General features: G+C 41.0%; 1 protein-coding gene across 8 annotated transcripts in view; it reads left to right on the top strand.

The window, feature by feature from the left end:
• The window catches only part of FBXO15 (F-box protein 15), a 127,211-nt gene that overhangs the window by 11,113 nt on the left and 90,256 nt on the right, over positions 1 to 25,842 (top strand). For 3 of the 8 annotated variants that reach the window (XR_009180985.2, XR_009180984.2, XM_012528362.4), the window contains exons 2-6: positions 652 to 738; positions 6,155 to 6,259; positions 9,714 to 9,956; positions 10,526 to 10,735; positions 15,863 to 15,989. Coding sequence is in view for 6 of the 8 variants with exons in the window: in XM_012528362.4 (XP_012383816.1) it covers positions 652 to 738; positions 6,155 to 6,259; positions 9,714 to 9,956; positions 10,526 to 10,735; positions 15,863 to 15,989 (772 nt within the window). In the remaining 2 variants the exon portion in view is untranslated. Of the gene's footprint in view, positions 1 to 651; positions 739 to 1,013; positions 1,401 to 6,154; positions 6,260 to 9,713; positions 9,957 to 10,525; positions 10,736 to 15,862; positions 15,990 to 17,482; positions 17,566 to 19,672; positions 19,816 to 25,842 lie in introns of all 8 variants that reach the window. The other 5 variants (XM_058277890.2, XM_004466801.5, XM_071208588.1 and 2 more) reach the window with 4 other exon arrangements.

Genomic DNA, 25,842 nt, shown 5'->3' with positions numbered 1-25,842 from the left:
TTTTCTCCTCCACACACACACACACACACACACACACACACACAAAATATATATATTACATTGAATGTGAAATGTTAAATATGAAAAAAATTGTGGGTGAATAGTCAGTACTTCTGTAGCCTGATTGCCAAAGTTAGAGTTGGAACTGGCCATTATCCCTCAAACATCAGCAAAGTGGTAGGTTGTGTGAACAGTTCTGGTTCATTAAAGAAACAAACAATTGATGCTGTATCAGGCTTCTGTTGTATTATTGAGATTGGCCAATTGATACATTTTATATTTATCTTTTTTGTTTCCATTTCAATGCTTTTCTTTGATGTGTTGATAGCCTATAATGAGGACAGGCATTAAACCCTTAGACTGAAAACTGATCAGGATAAATTGTAGTTGTCATGTGGACTTATCCAGGACACTCAATATTTCAGTTTCTTCTTTCTTCCCACCCACCCTCCCTCCTTCTCATTTCTTATTTCTTCCTCCCCTCCCCTCCCCTCCCCTCCCCTCCTCTCTGCTCCAATGAAGTTTTACAGTGAATAATCTTAAAAGTTTATGAATTCTTTAAAATATTATGGCGGGGGGGGGGGGGGACGACAGACAGTTTATCTCTCACTTGGTCATTGTATAATTTGAATTTTCCATATTTATTTTCAGAAAGGGGCCAGACTCTCTGAAGCAATATGTCAGACATCAAAAGCACTGCCAGAAATCCTCCTCTATTTGTTTTGCATCTCTGGATAGGTAAGCAGCAGAAGTAGCCTGCCACTTTCTTGGGAGCCTCTAAGAGTGGGGTTATTAGAGAAGGTTTTAATGCTGCATATACCAAGGTGCTATTTTGAGCTCTCTAAGAATAGATCAGTGTAGGAAGAATGTACAACACGGAGAGTTTGCTGTGAGTCATCAGTCCGTCACCCTGTCATTATTAGACTAGTTTTCTGAAACTAAACTTCTAAAAGTGACAGTTAAATTTAATTTTATTTCTGTTAAAATGTTCTTCAAATGTATTGACTCTTCAGTTGATAAAGACCGTTGAAAAGGAATAAGAAGATTCAAGTGTGTTCCTCTTCAAGTTCAAGAGCTCCCTGAGCTTCTGGGCCTTTGGAGTTTGGGGAACCCATTTGCCATGGCACGGTTCTCTACTGTGACTCTCAGCATCAAGAGCAGATCTTTTTCCTTGCTCTTTTTGGGATGAATTATTATTTGGAATTGTTCCTGAGGTGACTGGATTTATACTGAACCAGCATTTGTGGAAGAGCAGCCCTGGGCTGTGTGGAGCCCTTCAGTCTTGGTGTTACAATGGGAACACTCCATGCTGGAGACAGGAAGGCCCTCACAGGCGACTTGCTGCAGCTCAGAGTCAAGTTCTGCTTGAATGACTTCAGCATGACGACTTCAGTTACAGTGTACGTGTTTTTAGTGTATTTTTAAAAAAGAAAGCCAATAAAGAAAGATTTAATTAAAGACATCGGTATAAGTTTAAACTCTATATTCTGGGAATAGAATTTCTCTTACAATAATCTGATTAGAGAAATGGAGGAAAGACCCACTCACTCAGTGACGAATGTGGCAGTTTGGTATTGTTTATAAATTCCAAAAATAGATATTGGATTGTGTTTGTGAACTGGCCTGTTCCTCTGTGCATATTAGATTGTATTAGATTCAGACATTTAACTTTTACTTTATTAAATCAAGAGTAGGGCTTTTATTTGGCCACATCATTTGGGTGACTCAGTTTGAGTCCCTGTTCCCCTCCCCTCCTTGTAGGCTCTATAAACGGGTGCTCAGTCAAAGGCAGGGAAGTAAATACGCAGAGAAGGAGAACACGAGAGTTTAGTTTGGGACACTGGAGCCCCAGGGCGCCAAGCTGTTCACCTGATAGTTTGTAGCTGAAGAGATCAGAGCCCTGAACAGCTGAGAAAGCCTGGAAAGAAATGAGCCCTGGAGAGAGATGAGCCCTATACTAGCCTACAGCTGAGAAAGGAAGGAGCTGGGACCACAGAGCCTTAGGAGGAAGAGGAAGCCTGAACCCTGGCAGACGATGGCAACCATCTTGATTCAACACATAGAAATAGACTTTGGTGAGGGAAGTAACTTATTCTTAATGGTCTGGTGACTGTAAGCTTCAACCCCAGGTAAATACCCTTTATAAAAGAGTTCTGGCACTTTGCATCAGCTCCCCCTTGGCTAATTCCTACGATAACATTTATGAACTGTTCAGTGGCCTAGATTAGATGCTGTGCTGGGTGCAGGGGATACAAAGGGTGAGCTGCTCACTGTGGTCTGGGTTCTCGTGAAGCTCATGCTTGTGTGAGGAAGACAGATTGAAAAAAAATTGATAAATTGGGGCATGTGCTGCTGAAGAAACATAGATTCTATGACTCAGACTAATAGGGCAGGATGGGAAGGAAAAACTTATCTGAGAAGGTGACGTGGACATTGAGAACTGAAAATTGAGATTGCAGAACTTGAAGAACATACCAGCAAGGGAAAACCAAGTGTCCAGAGGTGCAGAGGCGAGAGAGTGTGCCAAGTGTGGATGGAGCAGAGAGGCAACTGCAGTGCCCGTGGTGAGCAAGAGGGGGCGAGGCGGCCTGCGGTGACCAGTGAGCCAGGAGGGGGCGAGGCGGCCAGTGGTGACCAGTGAGCAAGAGGGGGTGAGGCGGCCTGCGGTGACCAGTGAGCAAGAGGTGGCGAGGCGGCCTGCGGTGACCAGTGAGCCAGGAGGGGCGAGGCGGCCAGTGGTGACCAGTGAGCAAGAGGGGGCGAGGCGGCCAGTGGTGACCAGTGAGCAAGAGGGGGCGAGGCGGCCAGTGGTGACCAGTGAGCAAGAGGGGGTGAGGCGGCCAGTGGTGACCAGTGAGCAAGAGGGGGTGAGGCGGCCTGCGGTGACCAGTGAGCCAGGAGGGGCGAGGCGGCCAGTGGTGACCAGTGAGCAAGAGGGGGCGAGGCAGCCAGTGGTGACCAGTGAGCAAGAGGGGGCGAGGCAGCCAGTGGTGACCAGTGAGCAAGAGGGGGCGAGGTGGCCTGCGGTGACCAGTGAGCAAGAGGTGGCGAGGCGGCCTGCGGTGACCAGTGAGCCAGGAGGGGCAAGGCGGCCTGCAGTGACCAGTGAGCCAGGAGGGGCGAGGCGGCCAGTGGTGACCAGTGAGCAAGAGGGGGCGAGGCGGCCAGTGGTGACCAGTGAGCAAGAGGGGGTGAGGCGGCCAGTGGTGACCAGTGAGCAAGAGGGGGTGAGGCGGCCTGCGGTGACCAGTGAGCCAGGAGGGGCGAGGCGGCCAGTGGTGACCAGTGAGCAAGAGGGGGCGAGGCAGCCAGTGGTGACCAGTGAGCAAGAGGGGGCGAGGCAGCCAGTGGTGACCAGTGAGCAAGAGGGGGCGAGGCGGCCTGCGGTGACCAGTGAGCAAGAGGGGGCGAGGTGGCCAGTGGTGACCAGTGAGCCAGGAGGGGCAAGGCGGCCTGCGGTGACCAGTGAGCCAGGAGGGGCGAGGTGGCCAGTGGTGACCAGTGAGCAAGAGGGGGTGAGGCGGCCAGTGGTGACCAGTGAGCAAGAGGGGGTGAGGCGGCCTGCGGTGACCAGTGAGCAAGAGGGGGCGAGGCGGCCTGCGGTGACCAGTGAGCAAGAGGGGGCGAGGCGGCCTGCGGTGACCAGTGAGCCAGGAGGGGCGAGGCGGCCTGTGGTGACCAGTGAGCCAGGAGGGGCGAGGCGGCCTGCGGTGACCAGTGAGCCAGGAGGGGCGAGGCGGCCTGCGGTGACCAGTGAGCCAGGAGGGGCGAGGCGGCCTGCGGTGACCAGTGAGCCAGGAGGGGCGAGGCGGCCAGTGGTGACCAGTGAGCCAGGAGGGGCGAGGCGGCCTGCAGGCCACCATGAGGCACTTGGAGGTCACCCGGGTGGGGTGGCTTTCAGCACAGAGGTGTGCTGTGATCTGATTTCTAACATCATCTTGCTTACCTGTTTCCCTTCTCTAGAAGACGGGGAGGTGGGAAGGCCTGGAGAAATGGGAGATGTGTTTGGAGGCGTAACTGACGTGACTTGCTCCTGAATTAGACTTAGGCTTGAGGAGAAGCAGGCGTGGAGAGGGGCCGGCAACGTTGGGTTGAGCAGGCTGAGTGGAGGCTGCGTTAGTCGAATGGGCATGCCTGGGGGTTGGAGGGAGGAGAGAGACTCACGCCTGCCCTTGGGCTTACGGCAGCCGAGATGCCTGTGACACGCACATTGCATGGGAGGTGTCCCATGGACGTGGGTGTGGGAGTCCGGCTCAAGGTGAGAGAGTCAATGGCACGTCTTAGGGAGAGAGTGAAGTTCCAAGGACAGGGACACTTGGAACCACTGCAGGAGCCCGGGAAGGCCAGCGAGGTCTGAGACCTGGAGGATGGTGCCCTGGAGCCAGAGGGGGTCACTGCCTGTACAGGGTCCATGCGAGGGAAGGTGCTGGCACCCTCAGACAGCTGTTTCCGGTGAGGGCTAGAGACTGAGGCTAGACTGAGAGGACCAAAGAGAGATGGGCTGGACATCTATTTTTACACCCCCTTTTTTAATGTTGTGGTTCTCACTAAAATGCAATGGAAAATAGTTAGAATCCAACAGAAAGCAGTATGGGTGCAGAAATTGATAGCTTTGAGGGAACCTTGTGAATAGTAATAAAATACATCTTCAGTCTAAGTGTTTTAAAGTAAAATGGAGGTTTTCTCCTCTTGCTAGAAATGCACAGAGAAGAGCCCGCTCTGTGATGTTAGTCAGGAGGGCAGCAGGGTAAAACCTGCCTTATGCCTGTCTTGAGTGGAATTTTATTCTGGTTAAGTAACTGTTACAGTTGCTAGGTATCTTTCCAAAATGTTTCCTTTAAACCCAATTCCAAATTTTTGAATTACATTGATTTTAAAAATAATAGCTATGAATTTTTGGAAACAGCTAATCGAAATGTAAAAGCCATATGCAATGGATAGCCCAAATGGTCACAAAAGTGTGTGTATATATATATGTTTTTTTCAACTTTGCTGTCTCTAGCATTAGGACCTTTTCTCTTTAAAAGGGTCTTATTTATTGACTCTGAATGTATGGAATTCTATGTCTAGGATGGATTTAACTAATCCCCAAGCAAAGCTTCTTGTTAAACTCTCAAAAATCTTGTTAAATATCTCAGAAGCTTTTGAGCAGTAGTAGCACTTAAGTAGTAACATGTACTAAATATGTCTTGCATTAGTCATCTTTTCTCTGAGGATCCACTTTATTCTCTCTAAATATTACTGAATTTTAGAACTGATTATTATAAAATGTTTGATAACTTGATTTTCATCATAATTAAAATTTTTAAAATTGTTAAAAATCACAAGCAGAGAGTATGGACAAGCCATTTTAAATTAGGGCACAGGTCTCCCCCTGCCCCATCTTTTCCACCTAAACCCTCATCTGGACACCGTCGTCCGTAGCTCCCTCTTTCTTTGTGCTTTTGCCTAAGGTTCATGAAGAGGCCTGTTCCTGCCTTTCCCCGCACATAATGCACCTTGCATGTTCCTACTCTAGCATTAGAAGTTCACAGAAATAGACGGGATATTTAAAACATACCTCAGTGTCATATTTTTTTGGGCATATGAGTGAAAAAAAAACACTTCAGAAAATCTCAGTGGGCTTAGAGGCTCCTTGAGGCCCCAGAGGGAGCTATGAAAACGTGACGCCATCCCAGAGGCAGGCGCCCGTGAGCAGTGCAGGTTCACTGGGTGGCACTGTGCTACTTCCGCTTCCCCTGGAGTGTTCTTGAGGAGGAAGGGGGAAATTTGTGTTTGTTTTTTATTAAATTTCAAATTAATAGCTATGAATGGATACTCTGTCTCTTCTTTTTATTCCCAATTATCTCACCAAAGAAGAGCCCATCCTTTCATGAAGGAGGCTGCAGTTTGCTTGCTGAGTCGCAATGTGCGCATGTGATTAAAATGCCATGGAAGTTAGCTCTTTGTACCCCTGGGTGTCTTTACTGATTTATGTCATGAGAATTGTAATAACTAGACATTTCAATCAGAAAATAACTGGAGAGGCGAGTACAGTTTTTATAGGAAGAGTCTGTTTATCTTCTTTGTAGAGATGAAAAACCAGTTTTACTCTTGGTAATTTGCATATTAAACACTTCCACTTACCTGATTCTCCCCTCCCACCCCCCACCAGAATGCCTTCAGAAATCTTGCTGAAGATATTTTCTTATTTGGATGCTGTGACCCTGTTGTGTATTGGATGTGTGAATAAGCGCTTGTATCATCTGGCCAATGACAAGTAAGGAGAAAACCAAATCTCTTTGTTATGTTTGATCACATTTTGATGGAAATTGTACAAACTAGTAAGAGTTTTTAACCATTTTTGAAAATGTAAAAAAATTAGTTTCAAGAGTATTTTAAGTATAAATAAAAATAATATGTCTCATGTTTTCAGCAGTCATATGATACATTCAAATATTTGCATTTATATACTTAGGGAAATAGTCTTTGCATGTACCAAAAAGATCAAACTTAACTGTTGACATAGCTATTGGAGAATAGCTCTGTCTGTCAGCCAAGAGAATTAGGTTGTATTCACTCAAGAATAAACAGATCTTTCCAGACATGATCAAGCAGCACTGGAAAATCATAGGCTTTGAATTTGTAGAGTAGAATGTATGCTCTGCAGCTATCAAGTAGACGTACAGGAAGTGACAGAGTTAAGCATGCTTAACTTCCAGACTTGCCAGTCAAATAAACTTATTCTGTTTGAGTGAGGGGTGAGGGTGAGACTCCCATGGAACCTTATCTGTGGGAATGTGGAACTAGAGGAGAAGAGATGCACCCACCTAAGGAGTTGTGCCCACTCAAGGAGCGTTGCCTACCCATGGAGACTCGCCCACCCAAGGAGGCTCACTCGCCCTCAGGGAGGCTTGCCAACCCTCAGCTGTGCTTCTAAGGCATCTGGAAAAAAAAGACACGAAGCCTCTTCCTCTGTTTGCCACTATGATCTTTGCCTTTAATTCAGAATTTTATCTTGGGGAAAGGGACAGTGGGAAAATTCTTCTAGGAATTTTGTGGCCTACAACTGGACATCTTGGCTTTTAGTTGCCCCTCTTATTTAAGATAAAAAGATCAGACAAATATTGATCCTACAAAGAACCCCTGTATCATAAAGGAAAACATCAAAATAAAAGAGAAGGCCGATATAACTAATGGCGTTGTTTAATAGATGAGGGCATGGAGAACAGCAGAGGGAAGGCTGTAATAATGTTTGGTTTTGGAACATAGTGGTGAAGAAACATGATCTGGTACAGAGGTTCTCAAATGCCAGTCCATGGAGTGGCTGCATCAGAATTAGCTGGGAAGGTTTGAACACCGCCAATCCTGGCCTGCGTTTTTGGAGACTTTAATTCAGTGGTTTGGAATCTGTATTCTTAAAATTTTTGGCTGGATCTGGATCATCACATGTGAATTTTTATTTTATTTTCCATGTACTCTGGGTGACTTTTTTTATTGGAACATCTTATTATCCCTGTTTCTGAACAACTGGTTGGATTAACGTTTTTTTTGTGCTTGGTGGATAGTCAGATTAGATAAATCTGCTCGTCCTCAAAGTCACCTTAGCCTTCTAAAAGGATGGAACACTTGGGGACTGAGAAGTCAATGTGTTACCACAAACATTCAGAGATCTTTGGCATTGAGACTTTTAAAAGCATCTTAAACTTAACATTTGATTTTATAGACAATCAGAAGAGACAATACAGTCTTTTAATTCCATGGCTTATTGTGTATAATGTGAAATGTTTTTTTTTCTTCAGGCTTCACTTATAGTAAATTAAATAAGATAACGTGTGTGGGTGAAAGTGGCTCAGTATACGATGGTTAGGTGTAGTTATGGTTATTGACGATAGTAGGGAGTTTATGCTCTGATTCCCCTCTGCATGGCAATGTTTGTTTTGACAGTTTGAGTACTAGAGCATGTGAAAAGTAGAGTCAGCAATAGTTATCTAGTGCTGATGTGAGGAATTTGAGGTTCAGTAAAGGAACACTTATGTAGGGTGAAGTATGAGTAAAATTTTGAAGAAAACACAAATGAGCAAAGAAAGTTTTTAAAAAGTGTCTATTGAAGGGATTTTGGTGAAACAGTTTCACATTTACCCAGGTGCACCCAACTGATCATCACTTTGCATCTATTTAATACGAAAGCCCAGAAATTTCTGAACTGAAAAAATATATATTTTAAGGCAAAAAGCTTGGTGGGAAATGACTTTGTGGAATGAGAAATGACTTGAAACACCCATACTAGAAGAGCGGTCAGCTGGGGTCTGACTGTGCGGGTTTGTGTGTGTTTGGAGGTCCTTACAGTCCTGGAATCAAGGCGGTGGGTTCCAGGCCCAGTGTTGGAGGAACAAGCCTTTGTGCCCCGGTTGGTGACGTAGCTGTTACTTTCCCAGGGGCCCATGAGCATCTCGCAGGGACTGTGTGCAGTACCAGATCATCCCCTTGGGGAAGATAATGGACCTCTCCTAGCTGCCTGGGGCACTGGCCATTTCATCTCTTACTGCTTGAAATAGAAATGGGAGAAAGAAATGAGGAAATAATTAAATTCTGGTTTTATGAAATTCACCTTTCAGATTAGAAAATCGATTTTAATTCCGTGTCAGTTTTCCCTAAATATTACTCCTTGTCCCCGACGGAGAGCACTGGCCGGGAGGAGAGAGAGTTCCAGCCTTTAGGTCCACTGCTGATTGGCTGCTGCTCATGTGACTTCTCAAGGATCTCTCAGGAGTGGTAAGAGGGAAGAACACAGATTTTGCAGTCATACCTGAATTTGACGTTTACTGACACCATGAACTTGGGTAACTATGTGTCAAGCACTGTTTAAGCCCTTCACATACATTGACTCATTTAGTAGTCACAAGAAGTCCTGGAGGTAGCTGCTGTTACAGTCCCCGCTGTGGAGGTGGGGCAGAGCCCCTCTGAGGCCTGCGTCAGCAAGTAAGCCAGGCACGTAGGCTGCGAGCCCACGGAACCCCCAGCAGGGCTCACATGCTTAACCGCTGGGCTCACTGCCTCTTCAGGAACATGAAGAAAAGGTTCAGAGACTAAAATATATCCAAGTTCATAGTGTCAGCAAGCCTCAAATTCAGTTCTGACTGCAAAATCTGTGTTCTTTCCACTCGTATAGTGAGTTCTCAATGTAAACTGTTGTTAGTTTTTTTGTTAATAGCCTTCCTTTTATTCCCTCTGTGAAAACAGGGCATATTCATTGTCGAAAAAATAAAAAATAAAAAAAGGAGAACACACAATTCAGTTACTGTTGGCATTTTTCTGTGTGTGTGTCCTTCTTTGTGATCTTTTTAGAAGCATGCATATAGTAAATTAAAAGATAGGAAACATACTGAATATAGTTCATTATTTTTCTATAATGGGTCTTCCTATTCATTTATCAATGAAGGAAGGCAGTTGTTTGGATGATCACAAATAACTTTTGCTCACTCATTTTAAACTTTACCCTGTGAACGTGCTTTTCATTTCAATAGGTGTTTCTGGAGTTGGCAAATCTAAAACACTTCATTTCCAAATGCCATTTAATTTTAACACATGAGCAACTATAAATGTTCAGTTTGACTTATTTATCCAGTTAAGCTTTTGAAGAAATATTGTACATCTCTAATTTAATATATTACTGTTACAGATGCATGACATTGTATCCTAGACAGTTAACCTATTTCCTCCTTTTCCCCTAGTTTGATTTGGATCAGAATCTACTCAACTGCTTTTTCACCTAAGAGGTCTAATTGGAGAGTAAATTCAGTGGAGAAGACAGCTGTATCTTTGAGCCTACTGTCAGTTGAAGATAAACAAGCTGGATATTGGAAGAAAGAATATATTGCAAAACAAATAGCATCTGTGAAAGCAACACTGACTCAGATTCTCAAACCTGTGAATCCTTACACAGGCCTTCCTGTTAAAATCAAAGAGGCACTCAGGTAAGCAGTGTCTTCTTGAAAAGTAGGAATAGCATTACTTGACAGTAGTACTGTTAAACATTCCAATTTATAATCACTTAAAAAAGGATGATGGTAGAGGTTCCAAGTATCATGTAGATAGGAAATGTGCAATTTGGATTGTAGGGGATAGTTTCCAATATTTTTGTGTGTTTTGGTGCATCTATAAAATATATAGTATTTTCTTATTGTATGTATGCAGTCTAATGTTTTTCATGAAAAGGAGAAGTAGACTAGTAATCTTCTTCAGGGAAAGTAAGAATATTCAAGCTATCTCTCCTGGGCAGAACCTTTGTTTTTTTTAAGTGTATGTTTTGCCAGTACCTGGAACATGGACAATGTAGATGTTCAATAAATGTTTGGTGAAGATCTAAAGAGAACTGTTGGTGAAGTGAAAATTTGTGTTGGGCATGCATGTTCTAAGAGCTTTCTATTTGGCTTTTAAGGAACTAAATGTTTTAGAGATAAAATGTGAAATTTGCCTTTTGCATCCCTGCCCTCCCCCCCTCCCCCCCACAATGAGATGAACATTTTTAGCTTTCTTTCTCTAGAGTATCTGGTTTAGGATGGGCAATTATACTGAAGGACAGAAGTGAAAAAGAATATATCATGGAGCACGTTGATCTTTCCATAAATGATGCATCAGTTACTGTTGTATGGTATAGCAAAAACTGGCCTCATCTGGCTACATTGTCAACCATAGATTTGTGTGGTGTGACACCAGTTTTTATGGACCACCATAAAGTCCCCACCAAAAATGGGTAAGTACTACTACAGCAGAACCACTGGGTGAGAAAATCTTATATATAAATACTAGTTGGCATAACTTCTAATTCAAAAATCCTACTAGTATATTCTTGTTCGGTTGCATCTTAAAGACTTCTCTGTCACAGATCACTATAGAAAAGGAAAAGAATGGGTTAATCTCTTTAACGAATTAGGTCTAACTTTAGGTCCCTCATACCTTGGTTATCTCTAGTGGATGGGGAATGAAATTCTAGTTGACAGCATTTCCTGGATGATTGGTGGTCAACCAGAGGTTTTAAGTTTTTACTGTTTTAACAGAAAGATATATAAAACTATTATATTTTTCTTCTTAAGTAAATGGCACACTAATCATAGTTTAAACATGAGTAATGAAGTCATCATTATTATTTCTTTTGGACATACTATCTATGTGACTTGTTTTGGTTTGCTAAGCTGCTGAAAGAGGATGCCGTACAATGTCTTGGCTTTAACTATGGGAGTTTATTAGCTTACAAGCTTACAAGCTTTGGAAACCATGAAACTAAGGCATCATCAAAATGATGCTTTTTTCCTGCCGACCAGCTGCCAGTCATCCTGGACTGCTCTGACACATGACAAGGCACATGGGGTGTCTGCTGGCTCTCCCTTCTGGGTTTCTTTGCTTTCAGCTCCTTGCTTCCATGTCTTTCTCTCTTTGTATAAATTAAGACCACCGTGAATGAGGTGGGTCACAACCTAACTTAAGGACCTATCACAAAAAGATCCTAGTTACAATGGGCCCACATGCACAGGAATGGATTAACTTTAAGAACAGACTTTTCTCGGGTCGGTCCAGACAGCTTCAAACCTCTTGCACGGTGACCTTGTGCAAGAAACTTACTCTGTCTGTTCTGTTTTCTCTCCTGTAAAATGGGATGATGATGATGATGATGCCATTAGCGTCTATGGTCGCTGTGAAGAAGCTTTAAAGAAATAATTGTAAAATGTATAATCAGTGTATATCCCATAGCTAATGTGTACTGTGTAATCATTATTGTTCTCTCGTAAGATAGCTTTGAACTGATTTCATACATATTATAAAACTTGCAGCTCGTTTTTCCCAATAAATCTCTCCTGCTTATTTTTCTCCTTAGTCCTTTACTCATAAAAGTTGGACGCTGGTGTGTGTAGCATCCTGAATTCCTGAGCAAGCTGATATATCTTTATGTAAAATTTACTGCTGTTGCAAAGTGATGGTTACCTTCTCCAGTGTGTTTCCTGTCTTTCCAAAATTATCTTCACCCGCTCAGTGTCCTCTGACTTATCAATTGCATTTACCTTATCACGATTCGGACCCACCTGTCAGTCTCACTGTGTGGTTCCTTGCTGCGGAAGGTATTGAAATAGTCCGTGTCGGTGCTTGCTGTCTCCATAATGGGAAGCATTCATGCATGGTTCCCCTGGTGTGGCAGTTTGGTATTGTTTATGAATTCCAGAAATAAATATTGGGTTGTGTTTGTAAAAAGGTGTGTTCCTCTGGGTGTATTAGATTGTATTAAATTCAGACGTTTAACTTTCACTTTATCAAATCAAGATTAGGGCTTTTATTTGACTACGTCATTAGGGTGACTCAGTTTAGTCCCTGTTCCCCCTCCCCCTGTTGTGGGCTATATAAACAGATGCTCAGTCAAAGACAGGGAAGTAAATACACGGAGAAGGAGAAAACAGAGAGTTTAGTTTGGGACGTTGGAGCCCTGGGGAGAGAGCCAAGCCATTTGCCTGATAGTTTGATGCTGAAGACATCAGAGCCCTGTACAGCTGAGAAGGCTCAGAAAGAAAAGAGCCCTGGAGAGAGAGATGAGACTTATGCTAGCCTGCAGGTGAGATGAGAAAAAGCTGGGACCACGGAGCCTTAGGAGGAAGAGAAAGGCTGAACTCTCTCAGAGACCGGCAGCCACCTTGCACTAACACGTGGCAACAGACCTTGGGAGGGAAGTAACTTATACATTATGGCCTTGTGACTGTAAGCTTCTAACCCAAATAAATACCCTTTATAAAAGCCAGCAGAGTCCTGGTACTTTGCATCAGCTCCCCTTTGGCTGACCAGTATACCTGGAGACAGACATGGTTTTGTCACTCTGTACCTGGGGACCTTATTTTTGGACCTTCTCTGTGGTGCTGGCTCTTAGAGCTTGTTCTTTTTTCCAGTGGTCACTGAGCTCTTTGCCAAGGTTTAAATGTGAGAGTATCAGACTTCCTAGTGCTGGAAAATCCAGGCTTTATGATATTCTAAAAGCATCCTAATACCATGATGAAAGAAAGGTGCATCTTTTCCCCTTGATTATATTACTGAGGGTATTTTGGAAACATCATTTTTTAAAAAAAGTTAGATTTAAATGTCATTTTAAAATGGCACAGAATACTTTTTTAAATGGTACAGAAAAATCTCTGAAATTTCATGTGGTAGCATGACTGAGGCCAGACATTTATAATGCAGTATTTAGGTTTTATGTACTATGGAATTGTGTCTGTAGAATGACTCCATGGCTTCTATACTAGTTTGACTGAACAGTATGTTATTTGACAAATTATGAAATATTGTTCACAGGCATTAGGACAAAATTGTTCATATTAATTTAAATGATCATGAAAGACTAATTGAATGGATAGTGTTGAATTGTTACTGTCAGTTAAAGATAGTATTTTCCTGAAAATTGTCATCCATCAGTAACACTGCATGCTGCACAGTGACAATTGCTAGAATTCACAGAGAAAATTCATTTAATGTAATTTATTTTCATTAAAAGTCAGTGGAGGGTGGCGGATTTGGCCCAGTGGTTAGGGCGTCTGTCTACCACATGAGAGGTCCGCGGTTCAAACCCTGGGCCTCCTTGACCCGTGTGGAGCTGGCCATGCGCAGTGCTGATGCACGCAAAGAGTGCTATGCCATTCAAGGGTGTCCCCCTCGTAGGGGACCCCCATGTGCAAGGAGTGCGCCCCATAAGGAGAGCCGCCCAGCACGAAAGAAAGTGCAGCCTGCCCAGGAATGGTGCCACTCACACGGAGAGCTGACACAAGATGATGCAACAAAAAGAAACACAGATTCCCGTACTGCTGACAACAACAGAAGCAGACAAAAGAAGAAGACACAGCAAATAGACACAGAGAATAGACAACTGGGGTGGAGAGAAATAAATAAATCTTTTAAAAAAAAGTCAGTGGACTTCAACATTTGATAAATCGTGGTAAGCAAACACTAGAAGCAGTTTTTCATGAATCTGTCTGGGTAGGCACTTTTAATGCAAGTTTGTAAGCGAATGTGTTCAGTATGCAGAAATACAGATCCTTGTATGCATCTGTGTGGCAGGAAAGGGGGGCTTTGTGCTTTTTATTTGGGTCTTTTAGTTTCCTCCATGAGAATTTTTTTCAAGAACAGTGAAACCCTTATTTATGTAATTTGCAATTAGATTTTCCCTGTGATTTATACCTTTCTAACCAGACCATTACGTATTCTCCCTTGCCAGTGTTCTGCTTCCTGCAGTTTATGCTACACCTTCCAAAATTTGTGTGAAGTGTTGGGTAAATATCAGCATTATTTCTGTGTCAATAGCCTTTAAGGCCAAGGCAAAGGAGGACTTGGCACATTCTCAAAAGAGTCTATTTAAACACTGCTGTAGCTGTATTTATGAGTGTTTCTCACCTTGGAAACTTAGAAGGAGAGGAGAGGATTTTCTCATTCCCTCCTCTAGCCTTGTCTAGCCACATTAATAACAGTGATAGCAATAAGTACCACTTATTGAGCACCTGTTATGTGCCATGGGTTCCACTGGTGTGTTCTCATTTAGTTTTTCCACCCGCCTCTTGAGGCAGATGGCCATCTGGTGAGGCAGCATGTGGAGGTGATTGTGGGGTGGCAGTCAGGAAGGTCTGGGCTCAGATGCTGACTCGGCTTCCCTGAATCCACGCCGAGGTGCTTCCGCCTGCGTGCGCTGTCCCCAAGCAGCTTCTGTACGTCCTGCATGTGTTTTAGGGTAACGGCACACATGTGCTCACCAAATACCTCCATTTAGCCTGGTGTGCTTCTTAGCACAGAACATTCCTTAAGACGTTGAATGTGGTCTGGGGCAGAGTGCTGGCCGTGGATTTGGTTCTGCTGTCGTACAGCCCCGCTCGGCTTTGAATTGTTGCCACGGCTGAGCTTCCTTGGCTTTGTCATCTCTAAATTCATCAACACGTGAATACCTACCGCCTGCCAGCCTGGGTCTGAGGTGCCGGAGGCAAACTCTTGAACATAGTGTGGCCCCTTCTAACACTGTGCTGGGCGACCACCGCTCAGGCTGTACTTGAGGTTCTCTGAAGATCTTGTCTCCCTTACGTTTCCTGAAACATCTCTAGGTCATGATAAACATTTATGCCTGCCATTATCATGCGCATAGAGTATTTTGCTATGGTCAATTTTTAAGCCTTCTGATGAATAGCAGAGTTAAGTTTTCTTTTAAACGCTGAGTTTCTTACCCTTAGACATGAAGAAAGATAAGTTCACAGTGCATCTTCTTCATGAGACCCTGAACGTGGTTTAAATTTGTTTTCTAATGTTTCAATTTTCACTATCTCTCAGTTATTCTTGATAATATTTCAAAAAGTACTTCTGCTCTCAAATAGCTGACTGACACCACCTGCTTTTTGCTATTGAAAGTATTTTATTTTTGTGTATGCATTACTTTACTCACTTGATTAGGAATGTATATTGAAATTCTACTTCTGTATTTTACTCACTTGATTAGGAGTGTATATTGAAATCTACTTCTGTGGTAGTCTTGTGCTGGGTTTTGAGGGAAAGGGGAAAGGGAATAGAGGATGCTTCTGCTTCTTCCTCACCTTCCTGATTCTTCAACTTACTTCTGACTGGACCATTGTGTTGACAAGAGAAGAATGAGGTAGCGGGGGTAAGAACACATAGTTGGGTGAGAAGTTTGAACATAACATCCTGTATTTTATTTATGGCATTGTTGTTTCCCCCCTCCTTGATGTGCCTTGTAGTTTGAGCACATTATTAGCCATGCTTTTAAAAAGTATTTATGGGTACACCAAAGGGAATCAGCAACTACCCTGGCAGGAAACCTCACTTCTCTCTTTCCTTTCTTTGGCATGAATGTTCAAAGACCACGATGGCATTCGTTAATTGCCCAGTACAGCCTGAGCAGTTTAACTGAATCTACCTTGATTGGCTTTGACGGGCTCATTCGGATCTTCTGCCTAAACCCAGGCCTTCTGGTGGGACTATGGAAGGTAAGATCAGAGTTCCTTGTATTTGCTGTGTCACTGCCTTGTCCACAGCCCACAGCTACTCACCATTATATACCAAATCTAAAATCCTTTTCACTAACTGCATTCCATTTTACCATCTTCCCAGCTTCGCTTTCCTAGCTACATGACCCTGTATTCCACTGAGGCTACTCTGCCATTCTCCTATTGCAGTGACCAATTGCCTGTTCCTGCCTTAGTACTTTTTTAGTTTTTTCTTTAAAATCAGGGGACTTTCCCCCTTTCCTTCCCAATAATTTCATGTTCCTTCCTTCTGTTTCTTTTGTGTTCTTTCTCTGCCAAAATGTCTCTTACAATGTGTAGTCTCTCAAAAATGTTTCTGATCCTGTAGATGTGGCAGTAGGTAAAATCTACCCTTCAGGGAGGAAGTGTTTAACAGATGAGGCTGGCTGTTCCTGCTAGATACAGTTTCTTTTCTCACTAAGTGAGACTGCTATCTCCCTCCTCTGGGGATCACTTTCTGGCAGTCATTTCAATGAAAAGAATAACAATATGGCCAATTTCTGTACATCAGAGGTTTGTTTAAATCTGTGGCTTTGGCCTGTGAATATTTTACGACAGTGGTTTATAAATTTGTTTCTGAGAATTGCAGTATGCATGTGGGTGCAATGACTAGAGGGAGGCAATATCAGAGGCTTCTAATAACATCATCTTTAGCCTTTTTCTTTCTCTCCCTACTGTTGGAGTCAGTTTTTCTTCCCTCCTTCCTTCTCCCTTTTGCTCCTTACCTTCATGTGTGAGCAGTTTGCTGGCTCTGCATTTTGTGACTTGAAGTCATCCTGCAGGTCAGCCTGCGTAGTTAGAAGGACTCTCTCTGGGTGATTGGATCTGGCCTCTGTCTGGGGGTGGAGAATGGCCCTTTGAGATTTACCATTCTAGGCTACTTCTCACTAGTTGGTATCAGCTAAGAATTTGGGGAGAAATCACTATTCCTAAACAGTCACTTTTTCTGTTACTCAACCTGACGGGCAAGTGAAGATGTTGGATCTAATCATTCCCACTGGATGTGCTAAGGTAGGCAGTTACTTGGGAAAGGTCCATGATGCCACTGCTGTTAAGTATTTGTGGAATTCGTCTGAATACATGATGGTCTTACGAGTATTGTCTTTATCTTTATAAAGAGTTTGAAACAGTTTGGAGCTAATAATATATATTTTCATAATCATCATATAAATATAGTACTCTGATATGTCACAAGTACTATGATGTTAATTCTTTTGTACTGCATGCACTGCACATTTTGGTGAACTGTGGGCCCTGCTGTCAGTGTGACATATAAGTCTTATTAAATAGTAACAATATATTAGCAGTAATAATACACTAGCCCTGTGGTAATCTTATAGTTGTAAAAAACTGCATCTATCTACAAGACGAATGTGTTGTGATCTTCAAAAAGACCTTGTAAAAGATTAAAACACTGCAGTTGAAAAATGTATTCTTTTTAATTAACTTTTCAGAGGGAGGAAGAATTGGCTTTTGTTATGGCAAATCTTCATTTCCATCAACTTATGGAGAGGAGCACTTTAGGCTCGGCCACTATGTATGTATGAAGTTTTATATGTGTGTGTATTAAATTTTTATACAGTCAATATAAAGGATTAAAGGTTGATACTATATTAATATTATGAGAATGACTGCAAAGATATGGTTTTTAACCAGTAAAAATAAGCCAACAGGCATTAATATTTAGCCCTGTTGCTAAAATAACTGGATTACTCATGAGTACAAATTTGCTTTATTTGTCCTGGGTAAGGAATTTGTACCTGGTAGAATATTACTTATAAGGGTAGGAAAGCTTCATCACTACAAGATACCAGTGCTATCCCTCAAGCTCTTTGCTATAAAGAGCATTTTCATATCTTGCTATGAGATGTTCTCTCGCAAGGCATGTAGACTCAAGGCCCATTGGCTGAATCTGGCCTGCAGATGTGTTTTTGTTTTGTCTTTGCAGTGTGTGTCTCAGTGAGTTAGAATGCCTTTAGGCAAGGTATATGCCTTCCATTGCACTACAGCTCTCATCGTTCTCCTTGTGACTTAGACTCTACTTTACTCTTTGTTTTTATGACCTGACAAACTCTTGAACGCTTTTGAGTGTGTTACCTTTTCTTACTGAATAAAGCCTTTCTTCTTGTATTAGTCAGGGTTTTCTAGGGAAATAGAATCGACAGGAGATATCTGTAAATACTGTAAGATTTGTATAAGAATTATCTTATGCAACTGTGGAGATACACACATCCAAATTCTGTAAGGCAGGCTGCAAGCTGGGAACTCCTTTGTAGATCCTTTATGAATTCCCCAGGAGAGGCTAGAGATGGAAGTAGAAGTAGAGATAGAAATTCTCTCTTCTGACTGCTGAAATTATCATTTCTCCTTTTAAAGTCTCCAACTAATTGGATGAGATGTCTCTCATTATTAAAGGCAATCTCCTCAGTTGATTGTAGATGTAATCATCTGTAGATGAAATCAACTCACTGTTGATTTAAATCCTTGAAATGTCTTCATGATAGCAATCAGGCCAGTACTTGCTTGACCAAACAAGTAGACACCAAAACCTGATCAAGGTGACACATGAATTTAGCCATCACAGTCTATCCTTATCAACTTGGCAGCCATACACATCTCCTTAAACCACACTAAATCTCTATAAAAACATTAACAGTCATATTTTGCCAAACAATACTCAACTGTCCTGAGTGCATCTGGAAATGCACTAACTTTCTGTAGAATAGGGTATAAGTCCTTGGGTAGTATTCAGTCTTAAACTTGATATCCTATCAAAATAGGTTTCCTAGGCTGCTTAAAGCAGATACCATGAAATGCATTGGCTTAAACAATGGGAATTTATTAACTTGCACTTTGAGGCCATGAAAATGTCCAAATCCAGCCATCATCAAAGTGATGCTTTTTTCCTGAAGACCAGCTGCTGGCGCTCCTTGGCTCTTCTACCACATGGAAAAGCATGTGATGGCATCTGCTGGTCTTTCCCTTCTTTTCTGGGTTTCATTGATTTCAGCGTCCTCTTCTGTGGTGCACTCTCTCTCTGTATTCATTTTGTTTAGGAAGGACTCAGTAATAGGATTAAGACCCATCCTGAATGAGGTAGGCCATACCTTAACTGAAGAAGCCTAGTCAAAAGGTCCTACTTACAGTGGTTCCACACCCACAGCAAGAGATTAACTTTAAGAATTTGTTTTTCTGGGATACATGTAGCTTCAAACCACCACACTTCTCTTGGCTTGGGTCTTCTGCCTAGTTATTTTCATATAGATCTGTTGCTTGGTGCATTTTCCTGCTCAGTAGTTCTACCTTTTTGATACTGAGCAAAACAGTGGAGCAGCAAGGTTGCCTTTGTAGAACTGTCTCCCCGCCCCCGGGGGCGGGAGGGATCTCAGAAACATGTTCACCTCATCATCATCTGTGGCTGCTTACAGAACTCAAATCTTAGAGTGCCTCTCTGTATGGAATTTGGTAAAAGAAACATGGAGTGGTTATTTTGGAGCTCATGGTGCTGAAGATTATCAGAACTCTTAAAAGTGTCATTGATAGGATGTGATATTTTGAATGGATATTAGTTTAAAAAGAAAGCAGTTCACTCCTTTTTTGCTGCTGTTGATAAATGTGTTTGTATGTTTTGTTTTGCCTTTTAGCCCTTATGAACTGCCTCCACATTGCCCCTTTGTGGATGATGACTGGGAGTCTGGATTGCATGGCTACCAACTCCATGTTGATATGCACAGTGGTGGAATTTCCTATCTATGTGGTACATTTCACAATCTCTTTTCCAAGAAAGGTGAAATTAACTGAATTTTTGCTTCACTATGAAATTAAGAGGTCAGAGAGAACAGGAAGTCTATATTCATGCCTAAGCTAAGAATTGCCCTAACTGGTCCCTTTATTGTCTATTGGGATGTCTGACCTCCCTAACCTGTCATTTTAGTATTTGTGGTATACCCCAGCTAGATCTGATCTCTTTATCCTGTCTTTGTCTTTTTCACCACCCTCATGCTATCTTTGGGCATATACTTTATTCATCTTTTCTGCTGATCCTTTATTGTTCTTCCTTTCACCCTCCACTCCCTAGTCTCCAAACTTCTTCACTTCTTTCAAAGAATTTGGCAAATTTTTCCAATAGGGGAAGTATAGAACCTGTCCAAGATAAGCATAAAGAGAAACTATCCTTTCTCTTGTAGGTAGTAGGGCTCGTCAAGCTTAGACAGATGCTGGGTAGACAAGGAAAGGGGGATGAAAGTCAAGCAAAAGGGAAGTAGGAATATAGGATACCCCATATTCTAATTTATCCGATAATTTCTCTTAGAATCATTCTTCTGTAGCCTATGAATTTGAAGTTTGCTGTAAAAACTTGCATAGATTCAAGGTAAACATTTTTGGTAAGAATATTTTATAGGGGAAGTTTATATTCCATTTTGCAGCATATTAAGATGAACATCATGTCAGGTTGACCCATATCACTAATGTCAAGTTTGATTGTTTAGTTAGGGTTGTGACAGCTAGATCTCTTCATTCTGAAGGTATGCTTTTCCAAATATCCTGCTCTCCAAAACTCTTTCACCTAATGGATTTGATTTGACATTTGTTGATGATCCTCACCTAAATTGTTTTTTGTTGTTGTTGTTGTTTGATCGATCTGAGGTCAGAGAATGGTGATTTTCTAATTATTTAATCAGTACTACATTTATTAGCTGAACTGTTATAAAGAACCCTCCCTTATAAACTGAGTTATAATTAAGCAGAATAATTGCTTAATTCTTTCCCTTTTAATCACCAATTTTCAGAGTAAGAAATAGATGTAATACTTCCTATTGGAAATGGTTTTGTATGTGCTGGTATTTATTTCTCCTCCTCCTCTCTCTCTTTTTTAATGTCACTTTGAAGTCTTGTATTTTATTCATTCAATCATTTTTAATTACAGATTTTATTCTTTCAAAAAATATATATATATTTTAATTTAAAAAAACTTAAATTTTTTTTGTTGTTGAGGTACTGGGACTGGGGATTGAACCTGGGACCTCGTATGTGGAGGCCAGCATGCAATCACTGAGCTGCATCGGCTCCCCTGAGTTGTTTTTTTTTCATTTGTTTGCTTGTTTTAAGTTTTGGTGGCTCCAGGGCCTGAACCCAGGACCTTTGATGTAGGAAGCAGGCACTCAACCACTTGAGCCACCTCCCCTCCCCTTTTAAAATATATTTTTATTACAAAAGTTGTAAACTTAAACAAAACAATCATGTACATATGTGGAATTCCCATACACCACCCCTTCGTAAAACACCACATGGTTGTGGCGCATTTGTTACAGATTGTGAGATAATATCATCAGACTATTACTGCTAATTATGGTCCATAGCATTCATTTGGCATATTTTCTCATACCCCCCTATTTGTAACAGAGTATATCTCTGGCATTGATACAAGAATATTACAGTATTGCTGTTAACCACTGTCTATAGGTCACACCAATTGTAGTTTTCTCATGCTTCTCCACATTCCCACACTAGGCAATAGTGACATATATTGTTCTAGTTCACAGAAGGACGTTCTTGCATTTGTACTGTTAACCACAAGTCTCATCCACCTCTGGGTTCACTGTATTATTCAGTCCCTAGATTATTCTCTAGCTTTCTTTCAATTGACATTTACATCCCTAGACTACCCTTTTCAGCCACAATCCCATTTATAAACCAGCTGCTACTCACTATAATGTTACCATCAACTCTATTCATTTCTGCACTTTTGCAGTCAAGTTAATTAAAACTTTTATGTACATTAAGCATCAGTATTCCTTCTCAGCCATCCTCTTATCTAATAACCTATAGTCTAGGTTTTAACTCCATGCATTAATTCTTTGTATTTAGTTCATATTAGTGAGACCATACAATATTTGTCATTTTATGACAGGTTTTATTCATTTTGAACCTAAAATTATCCACCATTTGGTCAATGGTTTCTACTTTAAGCAGGCCCTGTGTCCTTTTGGTATATACCTCCATTAGTCATTGAGTCATTTTTGTTTTTTTGGCACAAAAATATTTCTAGTCTTTTCTTGTGCTTGGTGTATTTTTTAATAGAATTATGTCAAATTGATATATTCACTTGGGGTGAACTGATATTTTTGCTGTTGAATTGTGCTATTCAAGCAGGTAGAATGCTTTGTAATTTGTTCAAGAATACTTTCATGTCTTTTAATAGTATTTCAGAGTTATTGTCATATCAGTTTTACACATTTCTGGTTAAGATTTTTAGTAAGTACTCCCCTTTGTTCTTTCTTCTCTTCTATTGGATCTTCTGATTGTTTTGTAATGTCAGGGTACTGCTGGTCTCATAGAACGAGTTGGGAAATACTTCTTCCTCTTGAATTTTTCTGTAAGTGTTTGTGTAGAATTGATAGTATTTCTTCCTTAAAATGTTTGGTAGAATTCATCTGTGAGGCCATCAGAGCCTAGAGCCTTCTTTGTGGGAAGGTTTTTAACTACAGTTTGAAATTCTTTAAAAGCTATAGAACGATGTATGTTAGCTACATCTTTGGTAGTTTGTATCTTTCAAGTTCTTTGTCCAATTTTTCTAAGTTGTTGAATTTATAGGCATAAAGTTGTTCACAATATTCCCTTATTATCTTTTTAATATCTGTGGAATCTATAGCGATGCCACCTGATTCCTAATATAGATAATTTTAAAAAATTAACAACTTTATTTCAAATTCACAGAAATAAAAGAACAGAAGAAGGTTGCTGAAAAAGTTATGGATCTTTGTGATTTATTAACTTTAATAAGAAGAAGTATAAAAAATAATTTTAAAAAAAGTTATGGAAACATTACTTTTAAAAAGTTCTTTTCATGCACTTTTATCTCATCTAATTCCAATTGCTAACTCATTTGTTCTTCTAGTGTTTAGAAAGATACACAGATGAACATAGATTAGTTAAATAACATAATCAAGGACATAGACAGTTTGTGTCTTCTCTCTTTTTTTCCTGAATCACTGTGGCTATAAGTTTATCAGTTTTCTCAAAGAATGAGCTTTTGGTTTCATTTTAGCATTTTTTTTATGTTTTACATTTTGTTGATGTGTACTTTGATTTTTATTGTTTCCTTTTTTATCTTGCTTACTTTGGGCTTAATTTGCTCTTCTATTTTAGTATCATAAGGAAGCTGAGGTTATGATTTGAGTATGTTCTTTTCTTCTGATATAGAGAAAGTTAATGCTATATGTTTCCTCCTAATTTCCCCCTCAGTAATGTTTTAGTAGCATCCCACAAATTCTAATATGTTTTGTTTTCATTTCTGCCTACTTGTTTTGTCAGTTATCGAGAGAAGAATATTGAAATCTCTTACTATATTGTGGATTTGTGTATTTCTCCTTGCTCACTTACCAGTTTTTGCTTTATGTATTTTGAAGCTCGGTTTTTTAAATATAAATAAACATTGCAGATAGTTCTGTTTTTTGACCATTTGATCCTTTCATAATTGTGGAATGACCTTCTTTATCCCTGGTAATATTCTTTGCTCCAAAAATCTATTTTTTCCTGATCTAAATTATAAATATTTCACCTTTCATTTGACTAGAGTTAGAATGGTCTAACTTTTTTTTTTCCTTTTCCTTTAGACATATTTGAGTCGTTGCATTTGGTGAATATGCTTCTTAAGTTTTCTGTAATCTATGACAGATCTTTTTCATGATATTTATTTGTTGAAGAATCTGGATCTATTATTTGTACTTATCAATTTCCTTCATTCTGTATGATTGCATATAGTATTAACATATTTATCTCCTATCTCCTATATTTCCTTTACTCCTTTATATCTAGAGGTTTGATAGATTTGACTTTTCTTTTTTTGACAAGAATTCTTCAGTGGTGATGTCATGCGTTTCCTATTGGACATAATGTCTTCTTTTTAAAAAACATTTGTAATGATTTAATTATCAGTTGGTTTAGGGATTTTTCATCCTGCTCCTTTGATTATAATATCTCTGTGAATGTTTACCAAATTGTTTTAGCATTTATTGTTGATGGGTTCCAGTATCTGTTATTTTACTAGAGATTACAAAATGATGATTTCCTAGTTCTGTCATTCTTTTTACATCTATTAGGTAGGAATTTTCTATAAAGAAGAATTTTCTGTTGGCAACCATTTAGTTACTGTGAATTATATTTTTGTACAGGAAAGGCAGGATACATGCTTAATTCTTTCCCTTTGTTTGTTAATTTAGAAAATAGCGAATTGATGTTCTAGAAGTTTTCAAAGTTGCCTAAGGTTTTTTTTTTTGGGGGGGTAGATTATTATGAACTCATGGATTAAAAATATACTTTATTCTGTTGCAGTGATTATTCTTTTTGTTGCTATTCTGATGTTCAGCTTGCTGTCCTTGTCCAGTTACTCCTACATTCTTTTGGCACAAGTCCAGCCATCTTTGATAGCTTGTTTGTGTTCTATCGGGCCAAGTTGCTTCAGCCTCATTTCATGTATTTCCTGCTTACTTGGAATTGTCCATTTCCTAGGGAACTCTGGTTCCTTTTAATGAGAAATAGTATTCAGAGACCATAATCTGGGATGCTCATTGCTGTTGGGATTCAGGTCTTTTAAGATTTTCAGTGGGTGGAACTAGGAAATTTGTAGATTTTATAGTGTGAGGAAATAAGTCAAATATTCATGTAAATTATAGGTCCTTAGGGGTTTTAATTAACATTTTTGATTATATACTTTTATCTCTTTTGCTGAAAATCTTGGTTCCTAATGACATCACAATATATGAAAATTTCAAAATAACACTATTATTACTTCTAACAATGAGCCTGTTGAATGCTCTTTTAATTAAGGTATTTTTTTGTGGTTCTTTTTTTTTTTTAAGATTTATTTTATTTATTTCTCCCCCACAATCCCCCTGTTGTCTGTTCTCTGTGTCCATTTGCTGTGTGTTCTTCGTGTCTGCTTGTATTCTCATTAGGCAGCTCTGGGAACTGGTCTTGGGACCTTCAGGGGTGGGAGAGAGGCGATTACTCTCTTGTGCCACCTCAGCTCCCTGTTCTGCTACATATTCTTATTTTCTCCCTTCTGTGGCTCTTGTTGTGTCACTTTGCTGCCCCAGCTTTCCGTGTTGGCCAGCACTTCTGCACGGGGCAGCTTTCCTGCATGGAGTGACATTCCCATGCAGGGTGGCACTCCTGCATGGGGCCACATTCCTGTGTAGGCCGGCATTCTTTGTGGGCCAGCTTGCTGCGTGCCTCTTGAGGACAAGGTGGAGATGCAGGATCCGGCAGTGCCACAGGCCTTTGGCTTCTTTGCTGGGCTGGATGCGGAGGGACTGCTGCGGTTGCGCCCTGTGAAGAGAAGCCTGTGTCGCCCGGCCTTGCGCTCAAGCAAGCCCTGGGAGTCCAGGTCAGGCCGGGTTTTGTGCCTGCTAATTCAGAGGTCCAGAACAACTGCTGCCTTTTTTCCTTCACTCCCTCATTTAAGTTTCTCTGAAAACCCAGAATAGGGCTACTGGAGCTCCTCTTTCTGTAGGGACCCTTCTAAAATACCATCAGTGATCCCAAAGTAATTTACTGTATACCTGTCTCTCTAAAGAAGAAGAAAAGCCCCACAAGCCCAGCTTCTGGTAGAGACCTTTGCACCCATGTACCTACGGCAGGAAACTTTGTTACACCAGTAAAAATTCTTAGGAATCACCGTAGCTACTAAGTTGTCTTAGCCCCTCCTTACACGACATGATTTAAAATCTCGTTCTCCTGGTTGCTCTAGTCTGGGAGGATGAGGTCCATTAGGTCTTAGGTCTGGATTAGGGTGGTGTCCAGAATTGCAGAG

This window comes from Dasypus novemcinctus, chromosome 16, assembly GCF_030445035.2.
Source record: "Dasypus novemcinctus isolate mDasNov1 chromosome 16, mDasNov1.1.hap2, whole genome shotgun sequence".
Taxonomy (NCBI): Eukaryota; Metazoa; Chordata; class Mammalia; order Cingulata; family Dasypodidae; genus Dasypus; species Dasypus novemcinctus.
Note: the sequence above shows the minus strand (reverse complement) of the source record. Positions and strands in the feature narration are given on the sequence as shown.